General features: G+C 38.4%; 1 protein-coding gene across 1 annotated transcript in view; it reads right to left on the bottom strand.

Annotated features, from left to right (window-relative positions):
- LOC127625174 (connector enhancer of kinase suppressor of ras 2-like) overlaps positions 1-14,222 on the bottom strand; it is a 59,251-nt gene that overhangs the window by 25,154 nt on the left and 19,875 nt on the right. The window contains exons 3-5 of the mRNA XM_052100278.1: positions 12,065-12,267; positions 6,948-7,035; positions 2,333-2,374 (exon numbers count right to left, since the gene is read on the bottom strand). Of these exons, the coding sequence (XP_051956238.1) occupies positions 2,333-2,374; positions 6,948-7,035; positions 12,065-12,267 (333 nt within the window). The remainder of the gene's footprint in view (positions 1-2,332; positions 2,375-6,947; positions 7,036-12,064; positions 12,268-14,222) is intronic.

Below are 14,222 nucleotides of genomic sequence, written 5' to 3'. Positions count from 1 at the left end.
GAAGACACAGGTTTATCAACGGGGAAACCGTCTTGCAGATTACATATTACACAGGGTTGCATATAGGCAACCAGTGCATGTGGAGTACCTAACCCAGTACAGGGCCTATTTAGCACACGTTCTGGGCTGGCATTGAGCTTCTCCGTCAACTCACGTGCGGCTGGGAGGTAAAACGTGCACGTCTCCGCCTCCAGGAGGGGGAATGAGCCATACGCAAGTGGTACCGGGTGTTGTCAGTTGTCCCGCAAACTTACCTGTTTGTAACTGACAACACACTGGGCGAAACCGGTTCAACCCGGAGATTTTAGAACCTCACAAAGGCGTTGGGCCGCCACACTCCTTTAGAGTTTACTCATAGTCCCAAGGGGGGCAGCACACCCTGGGCGTTATATGCCAAAGTGATGGCGTCAATGACCCAGTGGGCAATCCTCTGTTTGGAGACAGCTCCCTTTCCGCTGTCCTCCAAAGCAGGCAAAGAGCTGCTCAGAGTGTCTAAAGCTCTGTGTGCGATCCAAATAGATACGTAAAGCACGCACCAGACACAGAACGTGAGGTCTGGGTGGGCCTGTGGGGTGCTACTAGGTCAACCTGCTCCTCGTCCTCCCTGACATGGTCTGTGCAAGTAGGCTCACTGGGGGGAAAGCATACTTGTGTAGCCCCCGGTGCCAGCTGTGTGCCAGCACATGTGTGCTGAGGGGAGCCTCGGTCAGGGTGTACCAGAGTGGGCAGTGAAGGGATTCCCGGGAAGCGAACAGGTCTACCTGCGCTTGACCGAATTTACTCCAAATCTGCTGGACCACCTGGGGGTGTTGTCACCTAGGATGTGAGTGGCTGGCAATGACTTGAGATGGCGGGGAGTTGCGGCATGCGACACGAGCGCACAGCACCTTGGCAGATGATGTATGCTACTGTTGTCGTGTTGTCCGTCCGGACCAACACGTGCTTGTCCTGGATCAATGGCTGAAGCCTTCGCAGGGTGAGCAATACTGCCAGTAACTCGAGGAGATCGGTCACCGAGCGCAGCTCCTGCATCAATCCCAGGTCAGAACTACCCTTGCGCAGTTCTCTCAGTGCCCTGGCTTGATGCACTTGCAGGAGAGCCATGGCGTGCCTTGGACAGGAGTCTTGGACGGTTCCGCCAAGTGGTGGCACCTCCTATCTTATCCACCTGGGGATTTGCCGAGTACCCTCTGGCAGACCCATCCTCGAGGATAGTGAGAGTGGAGGAGCTCAGAGATCGGGTCCGGGCAGTAAAAGGTGCAGCCAAGCCTTCGTGAGCTCCTCATGCACCTCCGGGAAGAAAGGGACTGGGGGCGGGGCACGGCTGTGAAACCAATCATCAAGCCACAAGGGTTCAGGACATGGCGGAGGGTTCTACTCCAGCCCGACACTCGCAGCCACCCGGGCAAGTGGTTGCGAGCCAGCACCTTTTATACCCGTATGTCCGGGGGTGTGGCGTGCAAATTCCACTCGCCAATTCCCATTGGCCTTTTGGCTCCCAAGATTGACCCTTAGTGTCACTTCATTCACATAACGTCGAGTGAGTGACAGATAGGGAACTTCTGATTTTATAAGAAATATTTACCGACCATTTTGGAGAATTCAGTCCTTCCCCATTTACATAAACAGGAGCAGAACTTTTATACCACTCATATGAAATACAGTAGCTGCCTGGGAGTGTTTCCAAGATGGTCACCAATTGGACTAACTTGCCTTGAAAGGGACCAGGTATAAATAGGGTCTAAGAGAGGCTCAGAGAGAGTTCAGAAAAGATTTGGGGCATGTCTCCATGCAGTAGCCACCGGGCTACAATATGCGAATCATGTCATTGCATGATCAATGTGACGATTCGTAAACCCCATCTGCGCTGAGACTGAGACTCGCCAGGACGTGCCATATTATGATGTAATCATGTGACCAGCATACTCTTTTAACATAATTCACAATGATACTGCTGTCTTCTGTGAATTGATCCATCAATCACGATTTTCTCTCAATCTGACTTTCTGGTGCTTATGACTAATTAGTGAAGGTAGTGTCTCTCTTTCTCCCTCTCTCTCACTGTCAATCTCACACCCTATACTGGTAATTATAGCAGAAAGCTAGCTGTGCCCTGACTGACACTGCAACATGGGAAAGATGAATTGAGGCTCCATAAATCAAAAGCAAGTGGTCTTTATTTCTCTCTCAATCTCTCGCTCTGTCTCACACATACACACACACTTTATCACTTTAATACAGATTCTATTTTTAAACAGAGGAGCTAAATAATGTAAGGAGTGTCATGTAAATGAATCAAGATGTTGTGTAAGAATATAAATGTAACTCTTACCACATGCAGTATCTTATTTTCGGTCTCATACACTGTGCCATCCTAAAACACAACATTAAATGAAAAAATTATATCCTAACAATTGTATTCTAATCCCAAAATCCTCTAATCACAACAACAATTTCATTACTACAAAATTACAGATAGCAAATGTAATTAATAAGAAGATATTATTGTGTTATACAATTCAGCAAAACCACATGAGCAAGAGTGCTGTTGATTCAGTCATGCTGATTAATAATAATATATTGTTTAATAGTAAATAATTAGACTAATCATATTGTTTTATACAACAGTTCTACCTGTACACCCAGCAGAAAGAAAAATCACAAATCTCTTTAATATCTCAAATGTTTCTCCAAGACAGAAATGAGGTTAGATTAACTTTTGCTTAAGTCTCCAGCTTCTCACATTTCTCTCCAGGGAAAACACTCTAACACTCTCACATTTGTCTCTAAAGTTTCAGGAGAGATCTCAACAACATCACACACTGTGCTTAGATTTTTAACCTTAGATAAAGACTCTGGTGCTTTTACATCACATTGTGATTGTTCCTGTAATAAGAGACTGCACCTGCTACATGACTTCTGACTTATTTCCTAGAACAAATTATCTGCCCTATGGACATAAACGGTATTGCTCTATTTTCTTACTCTATTTCAACAATAAAGCATAACTCTAGCCCTAATTCCTCATCCTTTCACTCTTTATATAGACATAAACTCTGAATTTGAGTGGTGGTGGCATAGAGGGCTAAAGCATAGAACTGGTAAGCAGAAGGTTGCCGGTTCGATTCCCACAGCCACCACCATTGTGTCCTTGAGCAAGGCACTTAACCCCAGTAGGTCTGGGCGGTTTTTCCAATTAATTTGAATTTGCGTTTTGACATGATTTATTATTAGTTTAAATCGAGAAATAGATTTAAATATATAAAATATATTGCAAACGCTAAAGTTAAATATATTGTAAACCTACCAAAGGATGAGTAAGGAAGAGATAGATAATTCATAGTGCTTGTCTTAATGCCCCTCCTGATCTGATCAGCTGCATGTGTGTGGCACACTCCAAATGAACGTGGCAGGTTAACAACACGGAAACGGATATAAAAGACAGCTGAATATTCCCAGTACGATTGAACACAGTGTGATTGCAGCTCAGCTTCGTCCATCATGCAGGTATACACCGGCTTTAGACCATAACTGGCCTCGGCATGCACGTTTATGACTGGTCTCCTTTCTTTTCTTTTTACCCATAAAAAAGCATTAGTCACGTGACAGTTATGGGCTCTTCATTTCAAATCATTGAGAGGCTACAGTATATATGGGAGAATCAATCATCCATTGCTCCTTTTGCCAAGATGATCCAGATAGATCGCTAATTATTACTTTGTTCACTGACGTGTTTCAAGTCTACTGCATCTATAGCCAACATTTGGCAAGCAATCATTTTGACTAACTGTACGAGTTGAGATATAATGCTAAATTATTTCATATTGCTGCGCTGCTCAACGTGAACGAGGGCATGTCTCTATCTGCAGGGGTTTATGAATATTGTTACGTTCCTGTGATTTCTGCCCCATGTTTTCTGTTTCACTCGTCACTGCTCACGTTCCATGTCACGTTTTCCTTGTTGTCCGGCCCGTGTTTCACTGTCTTTGTGTCAAAACTACATTTCCCATCTTTCCCGGCTCTCACTGCCAGCACAGTGTTATTGTCCGCACCTGTTCGTGATTTTGTTATCACCGTGTCCTGTCTATTTTAACCAGCTTGTTTTGTCGTTTGTTGAATGTTGATATGTTGTTCATGTTCGCTGCTCCTGCATCTTCTTGTTCGCTCGAGGTTCCCTTTTCTTTGTGGATGTTTTTGCCCCTCTATGTTCTCCCGTGTTTTCAGTTTCCTTTTCCCATTGTGGACCCCTTTATTTTGTTCCTGAGTTTGTATGGTTATTATTTGTTTGTTAATAAAAACAATATTATATTGCCGCGATTGGATCCGCACCTCCCATCTGCCTTCTCCTCCTTCCCACACAATCCGTAACAAATATATACACAAATTGTTTTTATATACAATGAGTACTTTCAATGTAAACTTGATCATTTCTAGATATTGATTTCTTGATAACTTTCTAGATAGACTTGGTTTAGATCAAATTAATTCCTACACTGGATAAGAATTATTTTGCAGTTTTCTTGTTCTATTATTTCTGAACATCTGGGTTTATTACATTTTAATTTATTTTACATTTACACTGTGTTGACAACTTCCCCCCTGTGGTGCATTTGTAAATTTTTCTTGCATACAGTTGTTTCCTATAATTAAAAGACCTTGGATTTCTCTAACCAGGTTGCCTTGCATTCTAATAGAAAACATATAATTTGAATCATGTTGGGGTACATTTAAAAGTTGAAAAAATAAATAAATAAATCGAATCATGAATGTGATAAAAATCGAGATTTAGTTTTTGTGCCATGTGGCCCAGCCCTAAACTCCAGGTTGCCCCGGGGGATTGCCCCTATTATAAGTGTACTGTAAGTCGCTTTGGATAAAACATCTGCCAAATGCCTAAATGTACATTTCTTGAAAGAGATTACAACAAGACAAAAAATAGATCTCCCATGTTTCTCACACCACATTCTAAGTTTTGACTAATTTTCTCTCAGAACTTTCTCATGCCTCATTAGTGTCCGCTTTTATTTCTCCTACAGAATTTTAGGAGAAACATCAGAGACACTGTTGATAATAAAATGAGAGATATCTGAGAACCACCACAAAGTCTCCTGAGCTAAGGAAAAGCAACCTCTGAGCAATGTATTTTTCCTCTGGGCAAGGAAGAAATTAATATTGAGTATATTACATTTTAGACACAATATGGCCAGTTGTTTTTCATATTCTTTCTCCGCCAACAAAAAAAGTAAAAAAGAGCTCAAATACGGATCAATTGTTGTGTGTTGCAGAGCAACATTACAGTGCTGTTATACTAAATATCAGCACTCTTGGCACCCTGTTTTTCCAGTCTAGCATTTGTAGCTTATTTACATTCCAATGCAATGTTTTGATTTTGATTCACATATATTCACATAAATTAAAATGTGAAAGTACCTGAACTTGCTCTGAAAATCATGTGAAGCATTATATAATGTTTGTTAATGACATAATAATGTAAGTTATTATTAAGTAGGCCCAGATACAAGATATAAGCACATTAGATATTTTCTTCTCTAATGGGTAAACAAGTTTTCATCATATCTCAGCTGGGAAGATGAGCTTTGCTTGTAGGATATGTGAAAAGCAGATTTGTTAGCTGACACAGAGTGTTGAGAGTTGAAACAGCTGAGGAGGAGATGAGTCATCCTCCCACCCTTAACCCGCTGCAAAGCTATTCCTCTTCCTCCTCTCATCTGCTCATTTCCTCCTCTCTCCATCATTCTGCTTAACTGTAGTCTGATTTACAGCCTGTGGGTGAGAAAGCTCAGGGAGCTTGACTGGCCACATCTATGATTAATATGAAACATATTGGGAATCTCCCTCAACGCTACACAACCTACACATCACGGCCTGACTCAAAGTACAGAGTCAATAAAACTTCAGCAAATACAGTACTGTTTGATTAAGAAAGTTTAACTTTAAACATAACTATTAGAACTATTATTAACCATTGCTTAAATCCACAAATTCTAGGAGTGGGGCCACACCACCCTCACCCAATGAGTATATAACAATAGATGATCAGAGGTTCTGTATTTATGACTTAATAGTACTGGGTTGCAAATTGTCATTCTTACCTAGATGCAGTATGAAATTAGCAAGCTTTGGCATTAAGACCTAATTCTACAGGTGTTTCTAATTCTTAGTTTCAAATGTTCTGAAACATTGGTTTCCAACACTTTTCTTCCATCAAGACAGTCTGTCCTCACCCTCAATGGCCCATGCAAGAGCAGCACTATTTCAATCCAGGACAGAAAATTGAGAAGGAGAAAAAACATCCATGGCCTCCTTCTAGAGAACCTTCTGGCCTAGAAACATTACCCTGCTTTCCAAGAACATCCTCGAAAAAGATACTTCAGTGACATCAGTGTGGGTACAACATACTGTGGAACGTAGAATAAGTCAAAGAGAACACTGGAACATTGCATCTAATATGTTGGAAATGTGATTTATCCAACATTTAGTTCCAACAAGTCCTCTAATCTGACAAGACAAATTGTGTTCCAAGAGTGCTGACATTTATTTAGAATAAAAGCACTGGACCGTTTCACTGTTTGTATCATGCTGCTTGTCTGTGTTCACGGCATTTCAGACAGGATGTCAGTCTGCGTGTTGCTCGGTGACACTCAATGGTTGATTCTGATTTGGCTTCATTTGGAACTATTCTCATTCGCAGAGCAAAAATATTCAAAATAACATGCCATGTTGTGTCCAAAATGTATGTTACCAAATATTTTCTTAAATGCAATAATGTTTGCTTATGTTAAGAATAAAATACATTACAAAGTGCTACTCACATCTGGATATTCTGTTCAGTTTTCATTCAGTACAACAGCACGATTGCAAGAGTGAGATTACTTAATTAAAAAACTGAGTGTAGTATGTAAAAGCTTTAGTGTTTGAGTGCATACCTGCTGAACTATTGTGGTTAACTCTAGACACAGCTGTATCACATTATTCCTGGTCATTGAGTAGTCTGCTACGGCAGCGAACGGAGACCTGATAAAGAAGTAACACCTGCCATTAACCATTAGATCACCTCTAAACACAACCACCTTTTGTGTCATACCCCTCTGCTGCAGGTGAACCGTGTCTAATTCAGGAAAAGGGAAGCATTCATGGTTAGGTATGAGAGCAAGAAGGAGGTGACCCAAGAAGGATGTGCAAAAGGAGGGAGGAGGAGAGTAACAAAAGCGGATAGAGATAATCAGAGCTGAAAGCGAGAGAAGAGAGCTGAGGAGAGAGAGGACTTTTTGGTTGGATGAACTAATTTACTGAGGCTCACGTGCACATGATAAAGCATGCAAAGATCACTGTATCTCTTTATTATCATGAGAATCCATTGTCTGTAATTTAGCTCAGCTACTGCATACTGTATGTGTTCATAAGAAATCAGTGTTTTTTAACAACCTCTCTTGGCAAATGAACCCCCACAGCCCCCTTAGCAAGGCAAGTAACTCATATTATGATGGATATCATTTAGCATTTTCATTTTCATAACCAAATAAAGCCTTACGAATAAACTACACTATTTTAAATTGACAAAATTTAGACAAAGAGTCTGTTTAGTTTTATACCTTTAAAAGAAAATGTATGTGTTAATTTGTTAAACATACAAAATTCATGACATTACTAATGATTATTACCAAATATTCTGTTAATAATTGTAAAATCTAATAACCAATTGATAGCCCTACTATTTTTAAATTAAAAGGTCTGTTTTATATGTATCGATACAGATTTTCTTTTTCTAGTCATTTCCTATTTCAATTCAATTTCATTTGATTGTAATTAATTGGGTATATTTCAGTTATAATGTATAAGATCAATTCTCTCCCAGCTAATGCTGTAAATTATACATGAATTCTTGGTACTTTTCAAAATAATAATTATAAAAATAATGAACAGGGTCCAAACTAACTAAACTTTAAAGTTAAAATACAGGATTGATCATGGGATTTTAAGAGTCAGTATACGGATTGTATACGGAAATGAAGATCGTGATTAGTCGAAAAATCACTATTTTAACCAAGCCCTTTTTATACGTTTAATAAAGCTAAATCTAAATCTTTCCAAGTGCCTCTTGGAACATGCTGAAGCACTGCATTTTTGCAGACTTTATAAATACCAACCTTGTCTTATAGAATGAATGTTACTCTATACACATTTTTGCAAACTGACTTTTACATGCTGCGAGTGGCGGCCCATGCATTTTAAGGTTTGGCCATCAGTGTGATTCATGCCATTAAGAAAACACTGTTTCAGAATGAATAAGACACTCTATGCCAATGGACATCATACATTATATTGCAGCCAAATAATAATCCCAATTGACATTTTTAAAACACGTCCACGCACGAAAACCAAAACCAAGAAGGTCTAATACCAGGAAAAACCTCTCTTAGAATATCTGCAATTTAAATTAGCTTGCAATAAATTTTGTTTCGTCAGGGTAAAAAGTTACTTTTCAAAACTTAAACTAACACTGAATGATCCAGCCAACCTAATTGACACTTAGAAAACTCCTGATGTTCCTATAACAATACAAAAAGCACTTACCAATTTACTTGTAGTGAAAATCAGCCCTCCTTTCCAGTTTACATCTCAGGTTTTTAAATCCATAAAGATTTCTTTCTCAATGGTGATGTGGCAGTGACAGGCGGCTCGTAAACATCTCGCACTCTTTGCTTTCAAATTACGTACATCACATAAAGCGTGATTGTGTCACTCAAGGCCAGGTAGAAGGCCTGGACTTGGACATATCCTAAAGACTACACCCAACAAGAACAAATAAATGAATCGGATTGGCTGATGAATCTGACAATCTACCAATTCACTGCACCGTTGAGGGATTCTGTAGAAATTATGAAGGCTTAACGGGGTGGTGCTCAGACTCACGCGTTGCTTCAGAAGCGCTCAGCTTTGGGCATGCGGTTTGTGAACCAGTCGTCACGCTTCGCTTTTAAGCATCAAGAAATAAATTCTGATTGGATAAACTATTCGTTGTTTGCTATTCGTTTTTAGATATATTTGGAGTGGAAAGTGATTTAAAATAAATGGGCAAAAAGGTGAATGACAAAGAAAGGATTAAAAAGATTTATTTATTCGAAATGTGAGGCTAGCAGAGAAGGCTTTGCTGGCCCTGAGAATTCACCACTGCATGCCGCTTTCTATGTTTCTCTGCAGTTTCCACTAGACACTAGAGGAGTGTTGGACCTTTAACTGGACGACCATCCAAAGATGCACAAAAGTTAGTGGCACTGAAGTGACACAAAATGATGTGGATGATTCAGTTAATATGTGTTTTCTTTTTTTTTCTTTTTTTGTATTTTAAAACACTGTCAATTAGGGTTAGCCATTGGTTAAGGGTAAGGATATCTATTTTGTTAAACTCTCATTTATTTTTTCAGACACTCTTGGTTAGATTTAGGGTAAAGTTCTAGGTTAGGGGGTAAGTTATATTTATTAAAACCTCCTTAAAACCTTATTAAAATTTACCTTAAAAAACCTTGTCTGATTACAACCTCATTTCGCTTAATTTTGGCGCCCCTTGCAGGACATTTCACTTGAAAACTGCAGCCAAACGTGTAATAAAAACGCTGCAATGCTCACGTAAATATCATGAGACCAGGCTGATAAATACATATATAGAGTATATATTCTATATTTCTTACACAGAAATCCTTTCATCTCTACTCAAGAAGGCATATGGGATCATTTATCATATTGAGTGTACTGAGGGCAAATATTTGCTTTGCCTTACTCCTGGCTCCCTATCTTACACTTTATAATGAGACTGTAAAAAATGTTGGCCGACCACACTTCTGCAGTCATCCTGTCTAGGGAGATTCTATGAAGGATAACCACTGGCCAGGATTAATCTATGGACACAGTGCAGCAGATTAATTGCTTGCTGGAATTATGACTTTGTGCAGTTAGGCAGGAGATTTAGCATACTGCACTAACGAGGAGGTGTGGCCGAGCACAAACTTCAGCAGATGGAGGAACACACTTAAGAGATAAATATTAAGTAGGCATGCTGGACACTTTCAGGGCCAACTCCTCAGAAACAAAAGAGACTTACGTAAACTCTTTACTCATCTTTTGTTTGTCAACTGATTGCTCATTAGTGTTACATAAGGGAATCGGCATGATCCTGTCATCTGTGGCCTCTCGTGTGACCTTACAGATGAGTTTTACACAATTGAGCCTTTTTAACATGAGACGTCATGTGATCGTACACATAAAGGAGTGGGATTACTGAGGCTGCTTTGATTGACCTGTGCATCATTGTAAATAGAGCTGTGGTAGTAAATATTAAGGATGGAAACCAGCAGGGACCTGGCAATACAATATTGTATTGATATCTGTGTCACGATACGATAATATTGCAATTCTTCATGTAGAATGTATTGTGATTCAAAACTGCAATCTTCATTGAACATTGGTGCTTTGTGCAAATAGTGTGAACTTCCTGCTTATTTATGGAGACGTAGACATAGCAAAGAGCAGTGATTCCCATCCGAGGGAACAGGTACAAAGGTATACAAAGAATGGGATTTTGATTTGTTGACCTTGTAAAACAAAATATATGAATTAACAGGGATTAGGGCTGGGTAAATATATAGATTTTTCAATAAACACGATTGATCTTTTAAAAGATTAAGTTAAGCAGTTTGGGTTGACTCATCCATCTAATATGTTCAAAGACAAGATCCACACAATCCATTTGTCATTGATAATGTCACTTAATATCCTTTCAGTTTTTTTATAGTCAGTTTTTTATCAAACATAACAAAGAGAAACATTTAATTGTAATAAAGAAGCCGCATGACTCTAGTTAATATACGTTCAACCATAACAAAATGTGGAACTGCCACTGATACAAATCAGAGGGAATTTCTGGTTTTTAGCATTTGTTCTACATATTAGTTTAAAGAGTATAAATTGTGCAAGGAAACAATTGACATGCAGGCCTAACAATATAAATATATGTTTATTGAGTTACATATAGTTAATATAGTGTCTACCAAAAGGATGAAAAACTATTGATTAAATAAAATTGGTAAAATTAATATTTTCCAATGTATCAAGTTAGAAGATTCCCTGCCCTGTACAATTAACAGCATTAGTCTGTTCTAATTGTGAATTTTATTGATAATTTGGCCATTTATTAAAAAAAAAAAAATGTATTTACGTATAAATAAAACTTTTTATCATATATATAATAAATATATATATATATATATTTATTAGGGCTGTCAATCGATTAAAAATGTTATTCAAATTAATTACATGATTAATTAATACTTAGAACTCCATCAAGTGTTTTGAACACAAGAATGTCACGAATGTCTGTTTTGTGCTGTCTGGTTGTTTTCTTCACTGTATAAACTGCGCATTGCCACACGGCTGAAATTTCAATTACTGCCCTCTGGAGTAAACATGTGGTACTACAAGCTTGCATTTCTCAGGAATCTTCCTTATTACAATCCGGGGCATGCGATTAATTGCGCTAATTTTTTGAACGCGTTATTTTTAATAAAACTAATCGCACTGAATTAACGTCTTAAAACGACAGCCCTAATATATAATATATATATATATATATATACACACACATTAAATGAAATTTAGCCTTTGGCACACATCTTTGGTTTTGTGTTGATGAAGGGGTACTTGAGCCTTACTGATGGTGCTGTGAGGAAACTTGTGGCAATAAGAGGTTAGGAAACACTGGCATAGAGCATATAGGCTTCTCATGTAGGTTAAAATGTGTATTAAGGAATAGAGTACCTCAGATTCAGTGTGTTTATCATAGAACAAAAACACATACAAGTAGTACTCTAGACACAAGCTTTATATTCTTAGCTTGTTCTGAGTTTACATTTTGGACGAATAGACATAATCACCTTTTCACTTGCTCTAAATCTCTTTAAGTAATCTCTTTTTTTTTTCCACAAAAATTTGTGACAAATGCATATGTGCACTGTATGCATATGTGTTTGTTACTCTTTGCAGGACTCACCTATCCAACCACGCCAGCAGGCTCTTGGCAGCCGCAATGAGGTCCACTACAGAGGTCAGGAAGTCATTAGGAAGTTTTCGTGTGGCTCTGCCATCATAGTGACCACCCCTCCGCCGACCCGTTATGAAGTTCTGCAGGTTCTTGGCTGATGCGTTCAGCTTATGGGTGAGCGTCTTCAGGTTCTCTGTCTCTAGTCCATAGTTCTGAATGATAAAGCAAAATAAAGGCCTGTTTCACGCATCTTGCTGTCACATTGACAACTTATCTCTTGTGTAACAGAGCTGTACCTCAATACAGAAAATACATTGATTTCTAAGTTACTAGATTGAGCATTTCCTTTCATAACCTCCAATAAATGGTTATCGGGAGTGGGCCATGGAGAATAATCACAAGTATGGATTACATTTATTTAGAAATCCAATTTACATGAGGATTGCATGGTGATTTAAACTAGAAAGTGCTTTTTGTGCACCTGTGGAACTTGCATCAAGCCAGACAGACACCTTTTTCAAACAATGGGAGTAGTTTAAAACTTTATTTTATGTTACTTCATAAAAGCATATATTGCAAAAGATTGTGTTGATGAATGCTTACTGTATATAGTGCTCAGGGGTGTAGTAAAGTAAGCAATTACAAATACTCACATAACTGTAATTAAAGCTCCACTATGTAAGATTTTTTGGTTAAAGATTAACACATTTCCATTGTTGATTAAGTACATAAACAATCAGTGTTCAAAACAATGTGCTTATCATATGCCGATTCAGTACGGTACGCCTAGAAAAATCATTTTTATTTTGAGCTGACTTCAATGATTTGTGTCGTTCCTCTTTGTGTCATGACGTCATGTCCGTAAACACAGAAAAGATGTACCAGATGTCACGTGTTCTGGCTGAGGACGCTGTTTATTTCCGTCAGTCCCAATCACACAGTTCAGGATGGCATCACTGCAGTCTGGATGGATGTTAATCTGTTTTCTGTTTTGCAAAGTTGTTTACCTGCTATAATGCTTGGAGTATGTTGTCTGGTATGGTTGTCATGCGTTTATGAATCGAACATTACCCATGTCAGTGGGGCCTGCAGCTGTATGACCGTACACAATGTTCATACCATGAGTACTCCAACAGACCTGAGAAATATTTACTCCCAGAATATTTAATCAATCATGAAGTGTGTCTCGTATTTCTGTTGGCTGTCTAAAAGAACTAGCAATGCCAAATTTGCGAATTAATAGTTCTTTTCAGTGAACGTTTTAAAGCGTTTAATTTTGCCAGTGTTTGCACGTTCAACTCAAGCAGCTCATGCGGAGAAAAGCCCAAAACACTGGATTAAATCTAATGGTTAATATATTGCAGTATAATTTTTTATCCTCAAATTTTTGTCAACAGTATGCTTTAACATAATCATTTAATAATCTTCATGACACACCTTTTTCGTCTCGTCTTCGTTAACGTTGACGAAATAAAAAAAACTTTTTGTCAACAGGAGGTTTCATAATTGATTTCATGAAGAGATTATTAATGTAAAAATAATCAGCAGTATCACAAGTTTCACCTCTTAAATTGATAATGCAATACAATACAAACATTAATAGCCAATAATTATGAATTATCATATTAAAATATACTGGTAACCAGTGTTGGATTAGGAGAGTCCTCTGTTCTCTATGTAAAAGCACATTGAGTGTAGAGTCAGAAAAAATAATTCATTCAAAATATGTAGAGTGTTGTTTAACTTCATCAAAGCAAGTAATATTTTATTTTTAAATGTTTTATTGTTTAACATAATAATATCAACATGAAATTAGCCCGTTATAATCAATAGACTCCGGCTCTGAATATCTCCCAGTCATATTCACACACAAGCAATGTCCAATCCCATGTACAGTATCACTAAAAAAGCTGAACAAATTCTGGATTCCAGGATTGGTTTTAGTTTGACAAAACTCATCAAACCCAATCAGGCTTCATTAGGGTTAAGTGGTATCAAGATGCTTTTTACCAACTTTCTTTATCTTTATTCAGAGGCTGTGTCTCATTTGGAAGGCTGCATGCTAGGTAGGACACATCCTTTGAAGGCTGCAGTATACTGCGCATCCTCCTTTAAACAAGCCTTGTTTAAACGAGTCGACCTTCATAGGACAAACGGAAATGGAACG

Source organism: Xyrauchen texanus, chromosome 31, assembly GCF_025860055.1.
Source record: "Xyrauchen texanus isolate HMW12.3.18 chromosome 31, RBS_HiC_50CHRs, whole genome shotgun sequence".
NCBI lineage: Eukaryota > Metazoa > Chordata > Actinopteri > Cypriniformes > Catostomidae > Xyrauchen > Xyrauchen texanus.
This window is presented reverse-complemented; position numbering and strand designations above follow the sequence as displayed.